The sequence below is a fragment of the Paralichthys olivaceus genome, chromosome 5, assembly GCF_024713975.1.
Source record: "Paralichthys olivaceus isolate ysfri-2021 chromosome 5, ASM2471397v2, whole genome shotgun sequence".
In the NCBI taxonomy this organism is placed as follows: Eukaryota; Metazoa; Chordata; class Actinopteri; order Pleuronectiformes; family Paralichthyidae; genus Paralichthys; species Paralichthys olivaceus.
In genome coordinates, this window is record NC_091097.1 from 1,494,311 (window position 1) to 1,512,803 (window position 18,493).

The window sequence follows — 18,493 nt, forward strand, 5'->3', positions numbered from 1 at the left end:
ATTCTGTGCAAAAGTAAAGTGCATTGAAAAAGGCAGAGAAAAGGAGGAGGAGAAGAGGAGAAGAGGAGAAGAGGAGTAGGAATGGACGAAGAGGAGCAGGCCTAGTTGAAAACAGATGATGCTGGAGGAGTAGAGGAAGAGGAGGAGGAGGGATGGATGAAAACAGATGATGAGGGAGGAGCAGAAGAGGAGGAGGAGGAGGAGAGGAAGAGGGAGGGATGAGAGCAGATGAGGGAGGAGTGGAGTCTCAGTGTGTGTTCTCCCTCTGGAGGAGGAATCAGCAGCTGCAGGACAATGGAGCGTCTCCACCTCGGATCCTAACGGACGCAGGAGCGATTCCAGACCGCGACACAAGGTATGAGAGACGGGCAGAGGCCGCACCGAGCCCCGGCTCCTCCCGGCTCCTCGGGCCTGTTCTCCGGCTGCTGTTGTTTCATTGTGTCGGTGTGTGCGAGGCTCCAGGAAGCGACGCGGCGCAGCAGCGGGGCCTGGCGAACCATCCGCCGGCCTCCGGGTTCCGAACCGGTCGGTGACACGTTCCAGCACGGCCCGCTGCGGCTGATCGCCGTCACCGTCAGTTTGCGCCGAATGTGACCGACACGATCCACCGGAACTGGGACAAAACCCCCGATAACCGCCCGCTCGACTCCGGAAAGAACGCCACGCAGAACCCCATTGTAAATCTGGCTGTTTTAGATTCCCGTGCCTCCTCGCAGAAGTAAACACATCCAAGGCCGCAAATTCATAGAGATTCGCATTCCTCGAGGTCTTCTGTATAATTCGGCTCATGAATGATGAATCAAACTTCGCTTCATTCAAATTAAAATCCAATAATTCTTGCGAGCACAGCGCTCAGCTCGCGTGTATTTTGACGTTAGGCTAATGACGGGACAACACGCGAGCCACACAAACACACGGGCCTTGAAATGTAGTAAACAGTACTTTGTGTATAATATACGCGCCGAATGACTCCTCACATCACAATGATTCAAAACAGGTGTTAAGTGTGATTGTATCTTTGAACATTCATGCTAGAAAAGCAGCGCCCTCCAAGAAAGGCTGTTTTTGGATGGAGGTTCGGAGCAGGCAGCATATGGAGGATATGCCAACAAAGCCCCTCTCTCGCCAGCAGCAGCAGCCTCTCTGTGTGTGTGTGTCTGTGTGCGTGTGCGTGTGTGTGGACCTTTGCACGAGGCCTGGGCAGCGTCTCCTGCACAGATGCAGGGATTGTGCATGTGAACAGATGCAGTCGTTGTTATGTTGTTTTCTCTGTGCAGCAGTGACGCAGGAGATGCTGCAGCCATGAGGGATTATTATCACTCAGCATATTAACACAGTGCAGGAGCATGTGGAGCTGTGGCTGCAGTGTGTCACGTGCTGACCACACACACACACACACACACACACACACACACACACACACACACACACATATGTGATTGGTCATACGTCCTCAGAGTGACAGCACATACATGATGAGAGCATCACGTCATGGAGTCGTTTGTCAGCATCCTTCTGTTTCTAATGATGCGGAGCAGGTGGGTGAAAGCTGTGGTACACTTGTTTTATAAGATTATGAAGACGACAGAACTTCATTGATCCACACGCTCAGACTGAGGCGGTGAAGAGAATCTAGAATAAAATACAAAATGTGAGAATGTGCATCATAAACACATTTGCACGAGTGCGTAGAACAAAAAAACAGTTTGTACATCAACACGAAGTTATGATGATTGTGAGACGGAGGTGATCGGTGCAGGCAGACGAGCCGTGGTTGTGCTGTGATGTTTTTATTTCAGAATGGATTGACCTGTGTGTGTGTCTGTGTGTGTGTGTGTGTGTGTGTGTGTGTGTGTGTGTGTGTGTGTGTGTGTGTGTGTGTGTGTGAGATTCTGTAGGCGTTGGTTCACATGATCATTGTGTGACGATCTGCGATTTGGCAACACAGTGTCACAAGACGTACAGCGGCTGCAGTGTGTGTCTGTGTGCGTTGGTCCTCCCGTGGTCAGCGGTGCCATCTGGAGTCAGTGCGGAGGCCAGGGAGGAACTTGATTGACCTTTTCCTACGTTACCCAGGATGCCTTTCAGCAGTTTTTACACCTGTGCCTGTTTAATTCTTCAGCTTTTTATTTTCCGTCCAACATCCAGAGTGTTAAGCGTCGCCATGGATGCAATGAACGTCGCCAGATAAACACAAACATGATCCGACATGTTTCCTCCGCTTTCAGTCCAGATGCATATTTGTGTTTGTAGCTGCTGTGACTGACTCCACTGGAGTTTTATTGTTTCAGCAGGTTTTTAGAAAGTGAGGAGACAAATAGTTTGTTTCAACAACAAACGTAAATTTGACTGTTTTCTGAAGATTAATGAGTTGAAGAGAAAATAATGTGTTGGTCAAACATCTGGCTTTTGTCTGAGAGAACATGGTCCATGTTGAAGAGAAGGTTGAACTTTAAATCTGACTTAAATATTTGTCTCGTTTGGACTCGAGGGAACCAACGTACACAGACGTTTGATTTGTGTTGACAAGTGTTGAGCTTCATGTTGTATAATTGTGTTAATGTAACTTGAACGACAGCGTGAATCTTCACACCTCAGCTGTGAATCCCACAGTCTGCTGGAGGCTGCGTCCGCCTCTGTCCACGTTTGATTTTAATAATCTGAAGTCGCAAAAAAAAACATTTATTTTCACATAATCTTGAAAGTGTTCATTGTTTCATCAGTTGAACTGTTTTGCTGTTTGAGTTCAGCTTCTAGACTGTTTTTAAAAATGCATCCAGGAAACTGACTATTGATTAAAAGTCTTTCTTGAGTGAGAGCGACTCGCTGATCGTTTCTGTTTTGTGTGATTATTAACTCGTGAAGTTACTTTTTATAGAAGAAGCAGCAGACGAACATCAGTTAAACTAAAAGTTTGCGTGGTCGCTTTAATCAGGACAGAGAGCAGGAGCTTGAGAGTAATTATATCAAGTCTCTTTGTTCGGGCATCTCCTCCTGGGGTCTGTTATCGATCGGTGATCACAGAAAATGATTAAAATGATTGATCTGTGTCTGTGCTTCAGGAGGTGACCGTCAAACAGCTCCAGGATGCTGTCATCCTCGTCCCTGCTGACCTGCCGTTCATCAGGGGGCATCTGATTTACCAAACATGATGAAGACTGAGCGCCCTTCGGGCAACGGGGCGTCCGGTGGGAGCAACGGGGGAAGCGGGAGCTCAAACCTGCGGAGTCCCTCACCCCATCGCAACGCCTATGAGGCGGGGCTGGCGGCTCTGAAGAAGGCCACCGACCACCTCAACAATGCCGCCAACGGGGGCTCTGACCCTGCGTCCAAACCCACTCCCTTGCCTCGCCCGACCGGGAGAGACCGGAGATATGGATCCAACGTTCACCGCATCAAGAACATGTTCATGCAGATGCAGTCACCGGGAGACGAGGAGGACGGAGCCAAAATGATCGGTACGGAGCGTCAGCGGTCTGGTTTTTGTTGAAGCTTTGAAAACAAACCGTGTTAGAAGGAGTATAACTTCATTTGGTCAGCTGCTATTTGTTGGGGGGTGGAGCAAAGCTTGGAATTAACTATTTGCTAGAACCTGAACCAACTTCATTCACTGTTAAAAGTTTTTCCTCCTCTTCCCTCTCAGGTATAGAACAGTCGGTCAAACTGTCGCTGCCACGGGCCTCCAGCCTCAACGAGAACGTGGACCACAGCGCCCTGCTCAAACTCGGAGGCACGGTCTCAGAGAGGGTCAACCGGTTTGACTCTAAACCAAGTGGGGAAGGCGAGAGCTCCTCCGTGGGTTTCACCAAACTGCAGGAGACCAGGAGGATCTTTGAGCAGCGGACCCTCCAGGTCAGAAGGGTCCGTGTGGTGTGAACGTTTGTGTATTTACTTGTCGGCCAGAGATTAAAAGCTGAGTCTTTGTGTGTCCTCCAGGAGAAGCAAGCGGCCACGAACCGGATCTTGCTGAAGAAGGAGCGGGCCTCGGGCTTCCAGGGCAGCCGTCTAGATGTCGTGGCCCGCTTTAACGGCTCCACTGAGGCTCTGGACCGACTTGACGACCCCCCACCTTCCGCTCCCGCTCCACCTCCCTCTTGCATTCCTGCTGCTGCAGCTTCAGTCGGGCCCGGTGACGCCGTCAGCCCCACCGTGAGCCAGCTCAGCGCCGTGTTCGAGAAGGGCGAGCAGCCAAACAGTCTCACCCCCCCCCAGCGTCGGTCAGCGCCTGCCCTGGCTCCAAAGCCCAAACCTCCAGCCAGAGGAGAGGCTGTCAGCAGGAAGGTGTGGGGGATGTGTTCAACTTAGAAAAGTGCAGGAAATAAGAAAAGGAAGCTGGTTAATTTGCATAAAGGCTGTGAACTGATTCTCTCTCTCTTTCTCTCTCTCTCTCTCTCTCTCTCTCTCTCTATCTCTCTCTCTCTCTCTCTCTATCTCTCAGGCAAAGTCAATGCCTCCTGGTAAAGAGGCCCCCGAGGAGAAAGCAGGAGTTGCTCAAGCACCGGAGCGGTCGGAAGTGGCAGGTTCAGAAGGAGAGGTGACCAGCGAGGAGAAGGATGGGCTCAGACAGTCAGGAGACCAGCTCTCCAACTCCTCCACCTCCTCCTCCTCCTCATCGGCTGTCACGTCCTCCTCTTCCTCCTCAGAGGCCAAACCAGGTTCAGAGGCCCAGTCGACGGTGACTGAAGCCAGGGGCTCGAGTACGGCGGCTGCCACAGACCGGGAGCCACAAGCTGATGATCTGGACGGGTCCGCCGACGGGTCCGAGGTCGAAGCCAGGCTGGTGCAGGCAGAGGTTCATGCCTCATTGGAAAATGGAGAGAAGGAGCCTCCAGGTTCTACTCCTTCCTCGAAGGAGAAAGGAGCCGACTTTGAGAGGAGGGGCGAGGAAGAGGAGGAAGAGGATGAGGAGAACGATGACGATGGCTCGAGGAAGGAGGATTACTCGGAGGGGGATCTGGTGGATATCAGCGCGTACAGCGGACTTGGGGAGGAGGACTCTGGGGGGAGCCAACTGGACGATGAGGACGAGGAAGACGAGGAGCCGTATCAGCCGGAGACCAGTTGTTCAGAGATTGCAGGCCTCCCTGAGGAAGAGGAGCCCGCGCCATCCAATAGGAAGATTCAATTTAGCACTGAGCCAATCAAGGTGAGGGAGTTTCTGTCTTTATTCTTTCTCATCATAATCTGTTGTAGTGTCACAACACACACACACACACACACACACACACACACACACACACACACACGTTCTCATGAAGATATGCATCATATGTGTTCAACCATCGACCACCACACAAACTAAACTATAAGAGAACAGACGGAAATGTGACGGAAATGACTGGCTGACTTCCTCCTTCTTTAACATTTCACACACACACACACACACACACACACACACACACACACACACACACACACACAAAGTGTTGATGGGGGGATTTTTGCTCTTTAATTTCCCCACAGTAAATCCTGCTGACTGTAGCTCACACAGTGTGTGTGTGTGTGTGTGTGTGTCTGTCGATGTCAGTGTGTGTGTGTTGATTTAGCAGAAGCTCTTCTTATACTGTATCGCTTGTTTCTCCTGCACACCCCCTCACTGCCGCAGTCAGCTGGTTGAACCCAGCCGATCGTGAAACACGTCTCAACACGCAGCGATAGAAAAGCCGTTGAACAGCTCAGCAGAGCAAACAGAGTGTAGAGCGTCATGACAGACCTGGAGAGACGTCTCACAGCAGGACAGTGTGTGTGACGGACACAGGCAGCGAGGATCACACTTCCCCTGTCATGTCCGCTCATGTACGCGGTGGAGCGGGGGGGCCAGACCTGAGGTCTAACATGAATTCTTTTCATTTTCTTGAAACATTTAACCGCCGACCTCTGAAGCCACAGTGCAGCTAAAAGTGGATCTGTGGCCTGAGGCGGCGCAGATCGACTGAAGGCAGCTGCTGCAGTTCGCTGCCGAGCCAGAGTCAGAGCAGCCGCACCACCTGTTTGTTTGAAACCAGAACACAAATGATGCAGGTGTGATGCTTTGTTATCAGTGTGTATGTGGGACGTGTACTGAAGTACAGAGAAGTCATATGTATTGAAGATAAAGAATCTGCCGCTGAATCTGTTTGAGTCAGAATGATTCTGCTGTTTTCTGGATCACACTTCCTGTAGCCGCTTCCTTCACTTCTGTGTCTGTCTCGTCACTCGCTGTGAGCGACGTGCGACTGACGCTGAGATTCTTTTTTTCAAAGCCGCACCTTCTACAAGGAGCCGCGGTCCCTCACCCCGACTCTCGTGCTGTGCTGTACGAGAGCGGTCATGTGATGTGCGTTTCTCGCAGTGTGGATTTAGCTTCGATGTTGAATAGTTGTTGTTGCTCGTAGCAGTGATAAATCGAACAGGCCTGGACTGGAGTCATGGAGAATGTACAGGTGTTCTCTCAGAGCCATATTTCACACTGTGAGGACACTCGGCTCCTCAGAGCAGTCGACTGCAGACCGGTTTGAATCAGTTCATTGGAACTGTCTTCATGTACCTCACAGTAAATTCATGTTTAGATGGATCATGGGTTAGCGTCCAGCGTGGCATCGCTGTGCGGAGTGAGAGAAACCCCGCGACAGTGGATTTGAACCAGGAACTCGTTCTGCTGCAGGGAACAGAAAGGCCGTGAGCAGACTCTCTGTTCGGGCATGTCTGGTGTTCAGTGTCAAAACTGGTTGCTAATTGTTGCTTTAACGTCACAAGTCCCTTCATCAGGCAGAACACAGAGCGCTCAGACCTCCAGCCTCTCTCCGCAACACGTGAGTTTATCAGCCGCCCTGACACGGAGGCTCTGGACGGTCGTGAACGCGGAGAAATGATCGTGGATCGATCGCAGGCTGTAGAAAACCTCACACACACACACACACACACACTCAGTGGATTTGTCTGCGCTCAGTTGTGAAGTACAAGTGTACCTCTGTCAGGTGGTTGGAATGTGGCAGGGTGTGTTTGTTGTCCTTGGGGAAAGGACACACACACACACACACGGGAGGCCGATAACAGAGCAGACCTTTGTTTGGATGACCCCCCCCCCCCTGCTGTGTGTATTTATGTTCAGTGATGCACCTGATCCAGACTGAGATCGTTTAAAGAAAAACTGATTTTACACGACGAACGCTGCTACAGTGTTCTCAAACTGAAACCATCTCCGTCCACACCAGTGACCGACCACTCACGGACACTGGACACGTGTGTGTGCTGGTGTAAACAGGAAGTATCTGGTTGTCAGCTGCAGAAAGAGCCGGGCCACAAACCAGAAGCAACAATGGTGGAGAAAGTAAAATCAGGGATTTGCAAAGACAACAGACAGACGGGACCAGCAGCGTTTCCGAACTTCGTCTCTAATCCTCCGGGGGAAGTGTGGACAGACTGGACACCGTGTGGATTTCTACGACAGTTGAGTCCTGTCACTGACCAAACAGGAGTCGTGAGAATGTTTCCTCCGCTGCTCCCTCAGCTCGGCCAAATTATAACCCTGAAGAGCGCCGACGCCCAAAGACGTCTCCAGCAGATATACGGTGCAATATATATGTTGTTGTCTTACATCAGAACTTATTTTAACCTGCGTTCACGTCTGCAACACACAGTCCCACCTCGACCGACAGAGACAGACAGAGACAGACAGAAAACCTTCCTGCAAACGTCAAGCCAGTCCCACCTGTGTGTGTGTGTGTGTGTTGTTGGAAGACATGTTTCACTGTAAAAATACAGAACATAGAGAAGCTGAAAAACATGCGGGCGAACTTCTCTGCACGTCGTTCAACCAACAATCAGCCTCATGCAGGAACATGTTCGTGTTCTTCTCCTACATTATGCCTCTGTGTTTTCATACGCTGAGTTTTTACGAACATGACACGACATATTCCGACACCTCTGATTTCAGTGAAGTGTGTGATTGAATCCAGTCAGACCTCTTCAAGTACACGACTTGGACACGATGCTCCACTGGACACGGTGACATGGAGCAGGTGCATGGATAAATGCAGAACTAAATTATAATTTAAATTATAATCCTGACCGTTTGGTGCTTGTTTGTAAAACTCTAAACAAGGGAAGTGAATGTGGCGGTGAATGAGTTCTCCTGAATACACACTGGTTGTGTGTCCAGAGCTCAACGTTGTGTCGAACAAACGACTCCTGCTCCCAAACTGCATCTGTCAGTGACCTGAGTTCTGTTCGGTGCGTGTGATTGGTTGTGACTCGCTGAGGCCTCCAGTCAAGACACAACCATGAGTTCAGAGAGGCGGCTCGGCCTCAGGAGCTGGAGGCTCCGCCGCCTCCTGCAGGACTGTGGCCTGGCTCTCCTCCAGCTGGCTCGTGATTGGCCAGATTATGCAGTGGCTGTCAATTTTACGAGGCACGGTCAAGTCAAAGACATGTAGAGTTGTTGTGTCTTGTGTTTGGGTCCGGTCCACTCGGGCGTCTTGGTTTGCGGACGCCTCAGAGCGAGAGTTATTAAAGCTCCTGTCCTGCACATGTGAGTCAATAAACAGTTATTTATGCTTCTTCTGTTATAGACGCTGCCTTTGGGGACGAGTAAAGCTCAGTATGAGAGTTCACTGCTCAACTGCACAAATGACTTCTTGAATTCTCTTAGCGACTGAAACATTTAATTAAAACCATTTTACACTTAAATCAATTTATATTCTATATAAGTCTCAACTATTTCCTGGTTTTAGATTTTAAATAAAACATGTTTTTCAGGTCGTCTGTCTCAGGCTCTGCAGGAGCCGGGGGCCGGAGGTTTAGTGAGTTAAAGGAGAGTCTGTTTTAAACTCGCTCAGATTTGTTCTAGAGCGTCACATGAGCCGAGCTGCAGCCGCCAAAATAAAATGCATATTATTGTTGCAATAAGTGGAAAACCTTGTGATGTTCGGCTGCATTTCTCTTTATTTCATCGGAGACTCAAATCTGCCCGACATGCCGACCCTGGCTTTGTTTATCTTATATATTCTATATGTTACGATGAAGTTCTTCTCTAGAACACAATAACTATAAAGCACCGACACAGAGAAGTGGTCTAGACGTTCGACCTCCTTTACATTGTTTCGCTGTTTGAATGAAGGGTGGCGCGCTGGTGCAGTGATTAGCACCTCACAGCAAGAAGGTTCCTGGTTTGAATCCCACCTCTTTTCTATAAACTACTGGATAAACACACAGAGCTCAGACGGAGACTTTAACACACACACACACGCTTTAAAGTTTCTCAACAGGAAGGAAATATGACAACAGGAAGGAGTTTGACAATCACGCCCTCTCACCCTGATTGTGTGTGTGTGTGTGTGTGTACACACACACACACACACACAATATAAATAATACTGTAACAAGCACCTCCTACACATGACGGACTCTGTCACACACACACACACACACACACGCTATCACATATTAGCATATCTGCCAGACAGGGACAGAGAGAGAGAGAGAGACCGGGCGAGCAAATCTGTTCCCGTGCCAATGTCACAGTGGGCAAGCCCGTGGTAGTCAAGGAAACCGGTCATGTGATCACAGAGATGGTCAGCGGGGCGACAGATGCTGCTGACCTTTTAGAGAGGGGGGAGGGGCCAGATGGCGAGCAGGAGAAAGGATGGGAAGGGAGGAAGGAAGTGTCTTTGGTGAATATGTCTCATGAGAGGGGCCGGAGGAGAATGGTGCATTTTAATATGTATATGTAACATACGCACACAGGGCTGTGGCACAGGGGGTACAGAGGGTCGTCCACTAACCTGAGGGCTCCAGTGGGAATTCTAAAGGTGCAGATGGAGTGTGACAGAAGACGTGCCGCACCCTCTGCATGAACGTGCGTGTTCATGGGAACTAGAGAAGCTGACCTTTGACCTCTGCCCTGTTTATAGGTCTTCACCACGTACTCCAACGAAGACTACGACCGACGCAACGATGACGTCGATCCAATGGCCGCCTCGGCCGAGTACGAGCTGGAGAAGAGAGTCGAGAAGCTGGATCTATTTCCTGTTGAGCTGGAGAAAGGTACACACACACACACACACACACACACACACACACACACGTACGTTACAATCTTTGAGAGTCACTCAGTCAAGCCTCTTATGAAACACACACACACACACACACACACTGACAGGACGCTGTTAGCGGACGTTTACACTGTCTGTCTGCCTCGACTCCATAATCCCTTTATGGGATTGAATTTAGCGCAGATTAGCCTAATTAGCAGCTAGGAATTCTGGAGGCAGTGGATTTGAACCAGCAACCATCCGTGACAGCTGCTCTTAAAGCGTCACAGCCACAGAACCGACGGATGTTCAGCAGCTTTGAATATTTAACGAAGTATATTTATTGGTCTGAGCAGGGTTACACCGCGAATACACATCCGTCTGTTAGCGCGTAGTACGATGTACGTGTACACGTCTTGATGTGTAGCGTTCGTGGTATGTGTCTGTGTGTCTCAGACAGTGACGGCCTGGGTATCAGCATCATAGGAATGGGTGCAGGAGCTGACATGGGCCTGGAGAAACTGGGGATCTTCGTTAAGACGGTGACGGAGGGCGGAGCTGCACAGAGGGACGGCAGGTACAGTCTCACTTCCTCTCGTGTCCGACACACACAGTCACACGCTCCTGCTCCCAGGAAGGAATCTGACCCAAGAATCTCTGACATGAAATCCTGTATTTTCAGTAATGAATCAATCAGATTTAATTTGAACAGCCCATATTCATAAATCGAAGCAAAGTGCAATGAATCCTGGGATACGTTGGGCCCGGTGAAGGATCCGCCCGTTGGAGCCTTCCTTTCTCTAAGGGTGAAAGGAAACATCGAAGGAGACTTTAATGGAACCAGTCTCACGAATCCCCTTCGTGTTGGGTTCAGGTGCAGACAGGAAAACAACAACACGTAGATTAAGGTGGAGTTAACGAGCTCCGCCTGTTGTCTCGGTGAACAATAGCTGTATGTAATGAATGTGCTTCGACTTCCCGACCTCATTTCCCCAAAGGTTCCTCGGTCACAGTGATCACAGTGTGTGATTGTCATGTTTGTCACCATGTGAAGGATCCAGGTGAACGATCTGATCGTGGAGGTCGATGGAACCAGCCTGGTCGGTGTCACTCAGTGCTTCGCTGCCTCCGTCCTCCGCAACACCACCGGCACCGTCAAGTCAGTCTCTCACACACACACACACTAACACACACACACTCACTTTATCACTTTGTGCTGAAAAGTTCAGGTTTGTGATTGTTTGTGTTTTTATGTTTTCAGTTTTGCAGTTTGATGCATTTTGAGCAATACATCGTTTGTGAATTGTGTTGAGTTCTTGAACCTGGACGATGGATACCGGATGTTTTCAGCTCCGTCACCGGTGTGCGTTGAACGTTTTGCAGGTTTGTGATTGGCCGGGAGAAGCCTGGCGAGCAGAGCGAAGTGGCTCAGCTGATCCAGCAGACTCTGGAGCAGGAGAGGTGGCAGAGAGAGATGATGGAGCAGAGATACAAACAGTACATGGACGACGATGAAGAGGTACACGACAAGTTGGACATGCACACAACACGATTCACACAAAACTGTGTGTGTGTGTGTGTGAGGCCACATGTATTTATTTGTCGGCAAAATCATCGGCTTTCTTTCGCTGCAGGAAATGAAAAGAGGAAGTTGTGTGTCTGTGTGTGTAACAAAATGTCGTCTGAATGTCACCACATGGCCTGTAGCTTCTCACCTGGTCCAGCGTCTCCATCTTGTGGTCAGAGAGTGTAACAGACAGTGTTTATTGTGAAGAACTCTCACACAGTTATCTCTCCTCACCCTTATCTTAAAGAATCTTTCATTATTTCAGATGCGCAAAGACAGAAACTATTGTGAGATGGAGCTTTTCCCTTGAAAATATTATATTTAAATGTTATTTCATAAGGGGACTGTTGTCCTCATCGTTGTTTTCATGTCTGCTGCTAAAGAAAGCGAATACACAATGCAAAACTTCATATTTATATATAAGTACTGCATACCCCCCCCTCGTCTCTTGCTGCAGACAGGTGAATACGCAACAGACGAGGAGGAGGAGATGAGTCCGGTGTTTCCAAACTCCATCGAGGTTTTCGACCTGGCGGAGAACCAGGACATGTTGTCTCCTGTGGAACTGGACCCTGAGAAGCTGGCCCACAAATTCAAGGAGGTGTGTTTATTTTTTTATTTAGGAACATATTAATAACTCTTATTGTTTCCCACACGCTGTTTTCCTCTAATCAGGCACATGTAGGGGACTGATATTCATGAATGTGTAAAAAGATTTGGTGCAGCTTGATTTAATTTAAGGAAACTCGGTGGAAGTGTGAGCTCCACTGATATTTTAGTTCTTTAAATCATTTATTTCACTTGTAGTTTATCGGTCGCTGACTTCTATCTGGGATTTATTTCGGCCTCTGTCCACAGCTCCAGATTAAACACGCTGTAACGCAGGCGGAGATCCAGCTGCTGAAGAGGAAGGTAAGACCGTGAAGTCCAGTCTCAACATGCAGCAATGAAACACAAATATCCAGCTTCTGTTGCAGAGGAGAATGTGCACGAGCATGACATCAGTTCTTTTTGTGGCTGTACGATGACTTAACGTTCCCTCTGCCTCCCACGCACCTCCCCCTCCCTCCCACACTGACTCCCCCCTCTCCTCCAGCTGGCTCACGCGGAGCAGGATAAGTTGCGTTGGCGGATGGAGCGAGCTCAGCTGGAGCAAAACATCCGGGACAGCAAAGAGAGGATGGAGAAGCTGGAGGGCTACTGGATGGAGGCTCAGTCCCTGTGTAAGGTAATTGACTAGAGAAGGAAGGAGGCGACTCGTGAGTGGAAGCTTCAGGGAGCGGGTTTGTTTTTTGGATAATGATGAATATTTAATCATTAAGAATAAAAAAAAAGATGCATTGTTTACTTTTACTAACTCTGTGTGTGTGTGTGTGTGTTCAGGCAGTGGACGAACACCTAAAGGAAACCCAGTCTCAGTACCAAACCCTAGAGCGGAAATACAGCAAAGCCAAGAGACTGATCAAAGAGTACCAGCAGAAGTACGAACGAACGAAACAACAAAACTTAGAGAAGAGTCAGCGAAACCAAAACTCAAGTGTGTGTGTGTGTGTGTGTTTATTTTGCAGGGAGATTGAGCATCTGAAGAAGGAGACGGCTCAGCGTCGGGCGGAAGAAGAGAGCGAGGCGACGCACAAAGAAGAGACGGACAACCTGCAGGAAAAGGTGATGAAACGCAGCCACCTGATTTTATCTTGTTTCTTCAGTTTCACTTTGTGTTTCCTCTCAAGTATAAAGACTCTTCCTGTTAATCTTTATTTCATTTAAATGTTTTTTTTAAGTCCGAATCTTGATCCGGTCTCTCTGTGGATCAGGAATACTGCAGATGTTTGTCTTCTTGTTGTTCTGACCCAGATGTTTCGATTCGACACACAAACAAAAGTTAAATATATTTCCTCATCATCCACTTTGTTGCTGTTTCCACAGATTTCAGACTTGGAGACCAAAGTGGAATCTCTGAAGACGCCCAAACCCTCTTAAGCTGCTGCTACTCGCTACCTCCTTTCTGTGACGGAAGAGGAGGGTCTCCGCCTTCATCCTGACCGGGGGCCGTGTTTCATTCCAATCAACCATTTACTGCACAGACAGGGAACGAGGGGGGGGGGGGGAGGGGATTAAAGGACGACAACTATAAAGAGGATGAGGAGGGCGACGACGTACGAAGAGGACAGACGCAGCTTCTCATCTGACATCTGCCCACTGCTTTGAGCTCAATCAGTCAGTAACCAATCCCAGAATGCACCATCGGTAATACCCACAATCCTCCTCGTGTGTCTACCTGGCAACCGGCTTGGCGATCAACACAAAAAAAACCCCCACATTCATTGATTTGTTTTCACGTCTCCTCGTCTCACCAGGCTTCAACTCAACTTATTTTAAAAAGCGCTTTTAATAAACAGGCTTGTCACTAAGTGCTTTATAAAGTGGCAGAGCGCGAGAATGAAAAGAATACGAGGGAATGGGAAAAAAAGGACGAAGGTCACGTGGTTGTCGTCGTGCTGCTTTGTGAACCAGGCGGCCGCCGAGCCGTCTCTTTTATTTGTTTGGGGGGGGGGGGGGGACTGGACTGGAGTCTCGCGACGAGGACACGCGTTGTTTCAATAACTACGAGGAGAAGTGGCCACCTCATTTTTAAAAACTTGAATCCTGGAGCGGAGCCTCTTGACGTCGTGATGAACCACGACGAAAACTCTCAAAAGGAAAAAGCCACCACCCTGAGGGAACTGGGAAACAAAGACGGCCGACGCATTTCTGATCGGTGACAGAAAGCGGGACGTGAAAGAACTCCCTTTGTTTTCTATTTTTCTGGGAGCGACGGAAGGAATCAGGCAGGAGCATAAACTGTTTGTATATATTCTACACGTGTATTTAAAAGTGTTTAAACCGCTTGAGCAAAGACGTGGGTGTGAGGTGGAGCTGTGAGCGAGTGACCATGTTACAGAAGGTTCCGTTTCCCAGGTTTCATCTCTTCTACCAACACGAATGGCCGACAGGGTGTGAATAGTCTTATATGTGCTTCTAGAGCTTCTGTATATTAGTTGGTGTTTATCTGTGGGTTTACATTCGCACTCCGACCTCCTGAGCTTCACCAGCGTCTGGACCTCATTCCAGAGTCGGTGCAGGAAAACGTCGCTTTCTTTTTTTTTTTTTTTTTTTTTCGGGGGAAATTCGCTTCAAAAGCCAGAATGTGTTCGGTTTAAACATTCGGAGGCGACGTTGTGTGTTTACTGAGGCGGAATCTCATTGGTTGAGTTAAACCTCAGTGGGCGGGGCCAAATATTCCTAACCAATAGTGTTTTCGAGTCAGATATTGATCGTCTGAGTTGTGATGATAGTATGATCGACAGTATTCACTTTAATACGCTGCAGGAAACATAATGAAATTTCATTATGATAGAATCTGTGAGTGTTGAACAAACGTGTGTCTACGTGACCTCGAACATCAGTGTTTCCTTTTACTAATATTAATACTGACATGAATTAATAATATCAACCATGGTCAAATTACAGTCAGAGAAATGATGAAGTAGAAGTAGAAGTAGTTTCAGAATGATTCAATAACAGAAGAAACTAAATAAGTTGGAATGTAACAGCTACTAAATTAAACATATATAATAGAAACCAACTGTATTGAACCTTAAAATAATAATATCAAGTCAAACCACATTTATTTCAAATTAAATTCAGTTTAATATTCAGACGAAGGTCAAACGTAGCTTTTCACTTATTCCTAAAGTTGAGATGCAGACGAGCCGTGGGGCTGTGGGTGAACGCTGTAGCTAACAAATGAACTAGAATATATTCTAATGTTTTATCTCCTCACGCAGGACAAGTATTTATCTGTGCTACTTTCATCCTACTGGCGGAAAAAACACCAAATACAATCGTCGAGAAAGAATAAGAAAATATTTGACTCTTACGATCAGTGTTTGTGCAGAAATGACAAAGAGAAGAAAAAGATTCTGACCCTTTGGAAATGTTTCACTCTTCACTGTGTTTTTAAACCCAACGTATATATTTCAACAATCATTTTAAATCATTGAGTACAATCAATTAAAAAAAAAAAAAACATGTTCACTTAACTTCAAATATATTTTTAAGATTTAGATCAAATTTATTTTGTGCAGCCACTTAATAATAAAATGTAGTGAATTCTACATTGTGTTCCCAGAGCCAGTATTAGAACAGAGTAAGAAACGTGTGACCCTGACACGTTAAAGCTCAGATCGTTTTACTGAATGCTTCAGATTGTCTCCTGGAGGACGAAGACTTGTCTCAACTCTCCCGGGGGGGGACACGATTGATCGAGTCCACAAGAGATTGAAGATCGGACCATGAGCGGTTGAGTTGTGATCGCGTGGTGACGGTAGTTTGTGTGTTTTATCCAGTGGTTGATGAGGTTGTGTAGTAAAATGATGCTCAGTACCACAGGGTACAAGTGACAGTTGTGTGTTTCGCTGCTGTGTCGTGTCGTCGTGACCCTGAGGTCACGTCCTGTTGTCATTGAGACGACGCAGCTGCGGCTGAGATCTCACAGGGTCCCACTGTCTGAAGGTGTTGAATTAGAAAAGAATATCTTTTTAGGTTGTAGAGTTATAGAGCGACTTCTAGAACGGCTCTGGTTCAGGAAGTCAAACGTTTATTCGTTCTCTCCGTTGAGTAGTTTCATTAAATCCTGAAAACCAGGTCGAGCAGCTCCGAGATGAATCGTGACCATAAGATATTTGCTTCAGAGCAACTAGTTCTCAGAAGTAAAGGTGTACATAATTATTTTAAAGAGTGAAGGAACTACATATCCCATAAACCATTGCAAATGATTCCAACGACTTCCAGCTTCTCAATTTTTCAGCTTTTTCCTCGTCTCTAAAAACTGCAGCGTGTGTGAGAGAGAGATCTCAGTTGTCGTGTAACTCTGAACGATCTGATCGCAGACTGAACACCAACATGTATGTGGGTCAGTTCTGCAGATGTCAGTCAGTCCGTCAGTCCGCCACCTTCGTCCAAACTATCACAAGTTTCGTACAGATGTTGATGGAGCACAGAACATTCCAGTTAGTTCTGTTTGTTCAGTGTTTTCATGCTGAAGGACAGAACCTGTTAAACTTCATCACGAGCATAATTTCATGTTTTTAGCTTTAATCTCAAAGAACCGAGCTGTTAACTTTCTCATAACTTTGAAACCTCCCCTGAAAATAATCATTGAACGTTTCAATATCCTGCAAACACAAAATAACTCTAAAAAAATAAATCCAGAACATGCAGACAGCAGTTCTTGTCACCGAAATAAATTCAAATCGTCGATGTTGCGTTGACCAATCCGTCCCGGCCTTCAGCCTCGAGCTGAAGAGTCCAAAATCCATATCTCTGAACGGCAGGAAACAGTTTGTGTACCCAGGCAACAAGAAGCTTCCCGCTTCCGTCTTTCTTTGCGGAGTTTGCATGTCTGGGTTTTTCTGCGGTCGCTCTTGTCTGTCCTCCCGCAGTCCCACATGCAGACCCGGGGGCCGGCTGATCGGCTCCAGGTTGTCCGGCTCCAGGTTGTTCGGCTCCAGGTTGTTCAGCTCCAGCTCCGCCCTGCGACCTCAAGTGAACACCTGTATGCTAAGATAACGGATGGAGAGATGTGGATCTCGACTCCGTCCGAGATTTGTTCTCGACGGTGTTATCGAGCGTCGTTCCGGTCGGACGGAAACGAGGGCCTTCGGGAGGGAGAGAACACTTCTAAAGGAATGAAAATCAGCCATAAGTATTTTTTATTACTTCTGTTACAGTTTTATCTCGACGTCAAACACATGTGAGCTGTGTAGTTGCTGTTTCATAACCAAATCAAGTGTTGGTCACTGAGGGTTGAAGATCTGAACTCAGTGGTCACTCTGCCTCGTTATAGTGACCTTAGTTAGTTAACTTGCTGCTTTTGCCTTTTACAAAGCCTTCGGACGTGTGTGTGTGTGTGTGTGTGTGTGTAGCTGACCGTCACAGTTGTGATCCATCGCTCACAGCTGCATAAAAACAAAAAGAGTGTGTCGTGTGTTTGAGGAGCTTCCCGGTGATTACAGACAGACGACTGACAGATTGTAGCACCGCAGCAGTTCACTGTTACAGACTGAAGACAGTGTCGTCGTTACCTCTCGTGTTTTTAAATTATTTATTAAACTCCACTCTTCCCCTTGCTTTGCATTCTGGGAGCTGTCCTTTTTCGAAGCTGGAGGGTTTAGTGCCTTGCTCAAGGGTTGAGGATAGTGATTGTGGTGAGAAGCCTGTCCACTCGTGTTGATGAGCCTCCCGGTCAGAGCTGCATCGAGGCGATTGTTTGAGTTCACTTTCTTTTCACCGTGTTGATGTGACGACAGATTCTGACGCTCAGGGTGGAAATCGAACCTGTGACCACCGGTAACCAGTCTGTGCACACCTCAGAGCCAGTCCAACAGACGCCTGTGACCAACACCGACTATAGACTCACGTGACGTGTCAACACAGCAACATTTAAGAACCTGGGAACAACTGGGAGAAAGTTTCAAAATGCAGAAAATCACTAAAGGAAACATGGAATGTTTTTTTTTTTTAAAGAGTATTGTTTGTTGGAATTTTTGCATTTGCTTCATTTTATTGTGCTCAAATACCCAAAGTCCATCTCATCCAAGAGGAGTGTCAGTCTTCAAACACTGAGGAAACCTGAATGAGTGGCGGGTTCACTGAAAACAGACAGAGCGGGACAATCTGACGGTGCGTCGGGCCGAGCTGTGACCTGGAGACAGATTCTCCGCCCGGTTTTCTTCTTTGGTTGTTGCCGCCATGTTTGTCTGAACCAATACCTGTCTGTCTGTCAGCATTAATAAATAAACATGTCGAACGAGAGGAAACTTGATGTGAGTCTCCATTTGTTGGAAATAAAACCTTGGTGATTAGAATCAAAAAC

General features: G+C 47.7%; 1 protein-coding gene across 2 annotated transcripts; it reads left to right on the forward strand.

The window, feature by feature from the left end:
• Nucleotides 1–196: 196 nt before the first annotated feature.
• LOC109645456 (neurabin-2-like) lies at nt 197–18,437 on the forward strand. 2 transcript variants are annotated; one of them, XR_011241061.1, is made up of 16 exons: nt 197–355; nt 3,063–3,458; nt 3,644–3,852; nt 3,937–4,281; nt 4,439–5,146; nt 9,891–10,023; nt 10,467–10,587; nt 11,065–11,169; nt 11,394–11,529; nt 12,035–12,178; nt 12,436–12,489; nt 12,674–12,805; nt 12,961–13,058; nt 13,146–13,242; nt 13,504–17,099; nt 17,130–18,437. XR_011241061.1 is itself a non-coding variant. In XM_069525002.1 (15 exons), the coding sequence occupies exons 2-15, from the start codon at nt 3,149–3,151 to the stop codon at nt 13,555–13,557; spliced, it is 2,646 nt and encodes an 881-aa protein (XP_069381103.1). In that variant the 5' UTR covers nt 197–355; nt 3,063–3,148; the 3' UTR covers nt 13,558–18,437. The 2 variants fall into 2 exon arrangements, 1 of the variants encoding a protein (XP_069381103.1); XM_069525002.1 differs by having other exon boundaries at nt 13,504–18,437.
• Nucleotides 18,438–18,493: the final 56 nt, after the last annotated feature.

Bases quoted from the DNA above. Each gene is read 5' to 3' on its own strand.
- LOC109645456 (XM_069525002.1), top strand. From the start codon at position 3,149: ATGATGAAGACTGAGCGCCCTTCGGGCAACGGGGCGTCCGGTGGGAGC. The intron at 11,530-12,034 runs GTACACGACAAG...CTCTTGCTGCAG, and splicing joins ACATGGACGACGATGAAGAG to ACAGGTGAATACGCAACAGA. The intron at 13,243-13,503 runs GTGATGAAACGC...CTGTTTCCACAG, and splicing joins CGGACAACCTGCAGGAAAAG to ATTTCAGACTTGGAGACCAA.